Source organism: Triticum aestivum, chromosome 7B (assembly GCF_018294505.1).
Source record: "Triticum aestivum cultivar Chinese Spring chromosome 7B, IWGSC CS RefSeq v2.1, whole genome shotgun sequence".
In the NCBI taxonomy this organism is placed as follows: Eukaryota; Viridiplantae; Streptophyta; class Magnoliopsida; order Poales; family Poaceae; genus Triticum; species Triticum aestivum.
This window is the reverse complement of record NC_057813.1, coordinates 195,252,483-195,259,606: the sequence shown is the minus strand read 5'-3', so window position 1 is coordinate 195,259,606 and position 7,124 is coordinate 195,252,483. Positions and strand designations below refer to the sequence as shown.

Here is a 7,124-nt window from a genome sequence, read left to right as displayed (position 1 = left end):
TTTCTGTTATTTCAGAATTTATTGTGCACCGTGGGAGCAGATGAGCTCGGGAGCCAAATAGCCGCCCTCGGTTTGAAGCAATTATAAAAAATAATCAAAGTTATAAAACACTCTAAATATAATAAAAATCATATCGAGGTCCTTTCCTTCAACAACTTAGAAGCCCATATCTCCATAACTCAATCTTAATTTTATGGTTTATAGAAAATGCATCATTCCAGATTTTACTCGTATTATTTCTGGGATCCGCAGTTGGCAGGTGGGCGTGTCACGTAGCAAAAACTTTCGTTTTTATTACAAAGTCCAAAGAGAGTACGTGTACACGTCGGACAAAACGCAGGGGAGAGGAAGGCCACACGGCCCATGTCGGCCGAGCGAGCGGGCCCAGCCTCAGCGCCAGGTGGGTCGCCGCACGGTAAGCGCACCGGGCATGTGGGCTGCCACTGCCACTGACACTACCAATAAAAAGGCCGAGGCGGGCGCATCCCGAGGCCCCGAAACACCCGCTCCCTCTCGCGGCACGGCCACCACCCCACTCACGCCGAGCGGCCGAGCCGTGCCCACCTCGCCCCCGTTTGACTCCGACGCGCACGCGCACGCATGGATGTGCGGCAGAGGCAGAGGAGGGTGGCGCCGCCGGCAGTGGGCCAGGCGGGAGCGCCCCGGGTGCTGCAGGCGGGGGACGCGCTGCCGCTCCCGATCCGGCACACGAACCTCATCTTCTCGGCGCTCTTCGCGGCCTCGCTCGCCTACCTGATGCGGCGGTGGCGCGAGAAGATCCGCTCCTCCACGCCGCTCCACGTCGTCGACCTCACCGAGATTCTGTCCATTTTCGGCCTCGTCGCCTCGCTCATCTACCTGCTCAGCTTCTTCGGCATCGCCTTCGTCCAGTCCATCGTCTCGTCCAGCGACGAGGACGAGGATTTCCTGGTCGGCCCTCCCGCCGTGCCGGCGCCGGCGCAGTGCGGGCTTCTCGGGGGCGCCGACGCGGTGCTGTCCGAGAAAATGCCCGAGGAGGACGAGGAGATTGTGGCCTCGGTCGTCGCCGGGAAGGTGCCCTCCTACGTGCTCGAGACCAAGCTCGGCAACTGCCGGCGCGCCGCGGGGCTCCGGCGCGAGGCGGTGCGGCGGATCACGGGGAGGCAGATCGAGGGGCTCCCGCTCGACGGCTTCGACTACGCGTCCATCCTCGGGCAGTGCTGCGAGCTGCCGGTGGGGTACGTCCAGCTCCCTGTGGGCATCGCCGGGCCGCTCCTTCTCGACGGCCAGCGGTTCTACGTGCCCATGGCGACCACCGAGGGCTGCCTCGTCGCCAGCACCAACCGCGGCTGCAAGGCCATAGCCGAGTCAGGTGGCGCCACCAGCGTTGTGCTCCGTGACGCGATGACGCGCGCCCCCGTCGCCCGCTTCCCCACCGCGCGCCGCGCCGCCGAGCTCAAGGCCTTCTTGGAGGACCCCGCCAACTTCGATACGCTGTCCGTTGTCTTCAACAGGTACACCAACACTCATCAGTCATCACCAAGTACTATACGACGAACTTATGATGCAACAGATGGCATTGTATTAACGCCCAGCTTGTGCTCGACGATACGTCTCTGAGGTTCAAGTCACGTGCCTAAATCAATATTAATTGCTCTATGCTATTTAAGATTTGAATTTCTGGAATTCTGGTGCAGGATGATGGTACGAGCATCACTGTCAAATATTTTTCATTTGTAGTAGAACACAACACGGTAACTAACTGTCTGGAAAATATGATATCTGAGCAGGTCGAGCAGATTTGGGAGGCTGCAGGGAGTGCAGTGCGCCATGGCCGGGAGGAACCTGTACATGAGATTCAGCTGCAGCACAGGGGATGCCATGGGGATGAACATGATCTCCAAGGGCGTGCAGAACGTGCTGGATTACCTCCAGGATGACTTCCCTGACATGGATGTCATTAGCATATCAGGTTCGCTTTGCTTTGCCACCACCTGCAGAAGCTGAACTACTTCACTTGAGTGACCTAATCTTCTCGTCGGAATGAAATTCCTAGTGACACCCTTTATTTTTTGCAAGACAGACTATATTTTTCTTATTATGGCTTACTGAAAGAAAAAAAAACTTCATATAATAAGCAGAGTGTCCATTTGAAGGTACACATAGTTAGGCCCCGTTTTCAGCATGGATTAACAAGGATAAGTTGGCGCACTACTGAATTATCGAGTTGAGCTTATGAACAACATATGGTGAACATTGGCATGTTCAATCAAAATATACCTTTTATAAAATTAAATTACCATTCAGGTCAAAATAAAATAAAATTAGATTACCACTGATCCAACTTGGCATACCATAAGATGTTCAATTACATACGATACTTGCCATGATGCATTAGGAAGGTTTAGAAAGGGCTTTGAAAGCAATTTTTCTGGTAAGAAGATATATCTTTAATGCAAGATTTCTAATATGAGTCAAAAATGATATTGACTTTAATAAGTACCAAATTTGAGTAGCTGGAACCACCTTTATTCTTTAACATCATGCATGTAGAAGGTTCAGGACAAAGTGCGTAAGCTCCAAGAATAATTATGCAAGAATAAATATTTGAAGCAGGCACATCACTGGGCCCTTTTTGTTTTTACACAAATTAACAACCGAGCCGTCTGCTGTTCGGTTATCATTTTGATAGTGGAACCCGGTCCATGTTGGACTGAATGAGGGGAAAACAGCCTAGTCATCTTGCATATCATATTGGGCAATATATTACTCCCTCCCTTCCAGAATACTTTTCGTGGTTTTAGTTCAAAGTATTTTGGAATGGAGGGAGTAATATACAGCAATATGATTAGCATAATTATGTGCATTATACTACAAGTAAAACAATAGATCTCTATGTTTTCAATTTTTTTCCCCAATCTAATTATTATCATTCGGTATTGAAACCAGGTAACTTTTGTTCTGACAAGAAGCCAGCCGCTGTAAATTGGATCGAGGGGCGTGGCAAGTCTGTGGTTTGTGAAGCAGTAATCAAGGAGGAAATTGTGAAGAAGGTTCTGAAAACCAATGTGCAGTCTCTAGTAGAACTAAATGTGATCAAGAATCTTGCTGGCTCAGCTGTTGCTGGAGCTCTTGGGGGGTTCAATGCCCATGCAAGCAATATTGTAACAGCCATCTTCATAGCCACAGGCCAGGATCCTGCACAAAATGTGGAAAGTTCTCAGTGCATCACAATGTTGGAAGCTGTAAATGATGGCAAAGATCTTCACATATCTGTCACTATGCCCTCTATTGAGGTACGCAACTGTATTGTTTTTATTTGTTTTGTTATCAGCATATCCAGGCATTGTGCTGATGATGATCATCAAATACAGTTTTTTTTTGGTCCCACTATAATTTTGATTTGCGAGAAATGCTCTGCACGTAACTTATGGTCCCTAATGGATTAATTAATACTCAATACGTCCACATCCTTATACATGTATTGTTGCTCGTTCGAATAAGTGCCCATCCCCATCGAGCACCTATTTATTGAAGAAAAGGTGGTGTATCAACTCTAACTGTATCTCCTCATATGGCCTAGCACTCTGGCTATATTATAGAACAGTGTTTTGTTATATACTTGAATAGTTCGTAACAGAAATTATATTTTGGCTACATAAGATCCAACTATACTTCGTCAGCTCAATCAGCCAGAGGAATCTTTCCAGTAGAAAAGGAATATTTTCTGATGCCTTGTTTTCCTATTTAGCTACTTGTTGTCTTGAGCAGGCTAATTAGTCGATTATTCAGTCTTGTGCTTTGTGTTGCTAGGGCGAGACACATTTTTCCTACATATCCGATGCTTGTTTGTTTCCCAAAACATGCTGAGCTGTGTAGCATGACTTGTTTGATAACATCTGAGAATATGACGAGTGATCGACATGTTGTGATTGTTATTTACTGCAAATGCAGGTGGGCACAGTTGGTGGTGGGACTCAGTTGGCGTCACAGTCCGCATGCCTGGACCTGCTGGGCGTGAAAGGCGCCAACAGGGAATCGCCAGGATCGAACGCGCGGCTCCTGGCCACCGTGGTGGCAGGCGGGGTTCTCGCCGGCGAGTTGTCCCTCTTGTCCGCTCTCGCCGCCGGCCAGCTCGTCAAGAGCCACATGAAGTACAACAGATCCAGCAGGGACATGTCCAAGGCCGCATCTCTAAGCTCTTGATTGACTCCACGAGCTGCAGCGCAAGAAACCAATGGACAAATTCAGAGTGTGGCTTGATTCTACATACAGGCTTGGTTGGGTCTTGTCTTCCTTAAGACGCAATTAAAGTACTCATCAGCGTCAAGCCATCAACGTCAAGCTAAGAAGAGTTTGACCAATTTCTTCCTCGATGCTGGCCGGTGTTTCCGTCGTCGTTCTTCGCGTGTTGCTGCTGGCATCATCGTCGGACCTCAGACGCCCCGGGCAGGCACCGGAGAAGCTAACCTTTTTAGTCTGTTTGTGTTCATATAAGGCTTTCTGGTTGGGTTGGTTACTTGGCGCGCAAAGTGTGGGGATCTTTTTGTAGAATCGAAGTGTAGAGATCTCTCTCCTTGCTTCAGGAAGCCAGCCTTGTAGTGGTATCTGTTACACCCTTTTGTTTGGTCCTTTTTCCTGTCTGCTAGTCGAACAATGTCGAAAGTTGGTGACGTGATTGTAGAAAGAGATGTGGGTCTCGGCGGAGTTCTCCAGAGCATGGTGGCGGCTCCGTCCATCCATTGTCGTGTCAGCGGAGCGTCGTGACCTTTCTGTAGATCTGCCTAATATCTATCCAGATCAGATGCATGTGTCAGCAGATGTTCAAGTGTCGCCCTCACGTGCCTGTCCCGGGTAGGTTTGTTGCATGAACCGGTGGACATCTTTTAGTAGTAGCAATCTTCATCTTAGCAGTAATCTGGATCTGCGATCTGCATTGGCACCTCTGAGTAGTAATCTGGTGCCTGTGTTTGATGGGCATGTGGATGCACGTTCTGGCGATCGGATCCGGCACTGCACATGGACCTGAGATCGCGCTGTCTTTCATACGAGAGCTCTGTGTGCCCGGCCTAAGTGCGTCAACAACACCCAGGCTCCCCAAAACCTCCATATACGCTCGGATTGACGGCTTGGTCGGTGACGGACGGCTTGATCCCCAATCGGTAAAAAAAAAGATGACCCAGACGGGCTCCTCATTATGGCTCTATACGCCGTGACCGACCAACATCCCTCATATTCAGGCTAAATCTAAGATGCGTAAGGAAGCGTCCATTACGTCGGACTATCGCAGGGTCCAGCATGAAAACACTAGGAAAACCATCGTCTCATACGGGCGTCTCCTTCAAGGGTGTGGACGCATTCATGCTGCCGCGAGGTGCCGCTCCGGCTCGCCGTACGACGGCAGCCCTAGCCGCATCCATTTTCCTCCCTCTCCGCGTCACCAGCCCTAGCCACATCCACTTCCCTCCCTCTCCGCTCGCCCTCGGCCGATAGCCATGGCCCGACAAAGGGTGATGACCTATGTCATAGTCACACCGAAGTGGCGCCTCCAACTACTCGAGGAAATCGGGCTAGGTGCGAAGCCCGGATCACAACCGCCCTGCCTCGATACTCATCGAAACCAGGAAGGAGGAGGAGGCGAAGCAGAACATGCCATGGGGAGGCGGAGCCATCTACGGACTTCGCCATGGCAGAGTTCGAGGTGTCCCAAGCGGAGGAGGCGGCGGAGCAGGCGGCCATCCTCGACTCCATCTAGTCAGAGGCTAAGGTGGAGGCCAACCGCCGCTTCCTCCGCTAACGAAGGGCGCATATTGACGAAATCTTCGCCAAGATAGAGTTCGACGACGAGTCAGAGTTGCCGCGAGCGGCCATCTACCTGGAGTTCGGCACGGAGATCATCAACATCTCGAACGACGAGTAGTGTGGGTAGATGGGATATCTACATAGTATGTAGATTTTATTTTGCACAGTTTGTATGGTTTGAGATACCAACTTTCGGGCAGTTGGATGCGGTGGATGAAATATGAGGGGTGATCGGGCACATCCACGAACGGATTTGCGAAGTCCGGTTGTAGATGCTCTAGGGAGGACATTGTGGATCACAGCTGCGTGCGTGCTCCGTGCATGGCGCCGCCCAAAGATCCTCCTGTTTTGAGAATTGGGATGCTGGCCACCCGTTGCTCGCATCGTTGCGTGCCCATTGGCAAGATGCATACAAGTGCAGACAGCGTGGTTGGTGCACGTGACGCAGGCCTCGCATGAGTGGCTCACGTTGCTGCAACGGTCTCGGCCTCGCGAGTGGTCTTCCGGCGGACCAGGTGTCCGGGCTCGCGAGGGTCCAAGGACAGGATCACCGGGGTCCGGAGGCATGAACCACGGGTGACCTTGCCGTTGATGGCCATCGACAATGGGTCCTCCAACTGTCCAACTCCAACACAGCATTCCATTGAGTTTGATGTCGCCAGGGCGGTAGAAATTTTTCCAGCCTCTGTCGAAGCCTCAAAGGGGTGGAGATATGGGTTTCAGTTCACAGCAAAGATGTCACCTCACCCTTCCCTTCCCCTCCCCCTATACCTTTCGTATTCGTCGAAATGGGTTTTCTTTTCTTTTTGATACAAAAAGACAAACGGGCTACCTACAATTTTCTGGCTGTGCACGGGTGGAAGTCAGTCGACGAGGGACATATCCCCCAGTTTCCACTGTGGATATCACGACACCTTCCTTTCTAGTGGTTCCCTAGATTATTTTTTTTTTTTGAGAATCCCTAGATTTTTGTTGATCAACTAGTGGAGCCGTTCGGATAATCGGTGGCGTTCGTCGCAAATGCTATTTCTGTTGCCCGTCGTAATAGGTCTTGTCTACATCCCGGCATTACTCGGCAGGCCCAATATTGTAGATGTACATGAGTTTTTTTAATCATAATTATTTTTCACTGTTTTCAATTGGTGTGCTCTGATTTTCTTTCTTTTTTTCTTTTTCTTTTTTCTTTGGTTTTCTTTGTTCTTCCACTTTTATAACACATGTATGATTCTTTTCATACACATTGCACATTTTTTGTATACATCAGGAATATTTTTTATACATACTTAATATTTTTAAAATATAGTTCATACACATTGTACATTTTCATACACATCTAAAAAATC

General features: G+C 49.7%; 1 protein-coding gene across 1 annotated transcript; it reads left to right on the top strand.

Moving 5' to 3' along the window:
• The first annotated feature begins 478 nt into the window (after nucleotides 1-478).
• On the top strand, nucleotides 479-4,719 carry LOC123159445 (3-hydroxy-3-methylglutaryl-coenzyme A reductase 3). The gene is made up of 4 exons (XM_044577282.1): nucleotides 479-1,493; nucleotides 1,770-1,951; nucleotides 2,929-3,275; nucleotides 3,934-4,719. Exons 1-4 carry the CDS (start codon nucleotides 601-603, stop codon nucleotides 4,183-4,185), a joined length of 1,674 nt encoding a protein of 557 aa, XP_044433217.1. The 5' UTR covers nucleotides 479-600; the 3' UTR covers nucleotides 4,186-4,719.
• The last annotated feature ends 2,405 nt before the right edge of the window (nucleotides 4,720-7,124 follow it).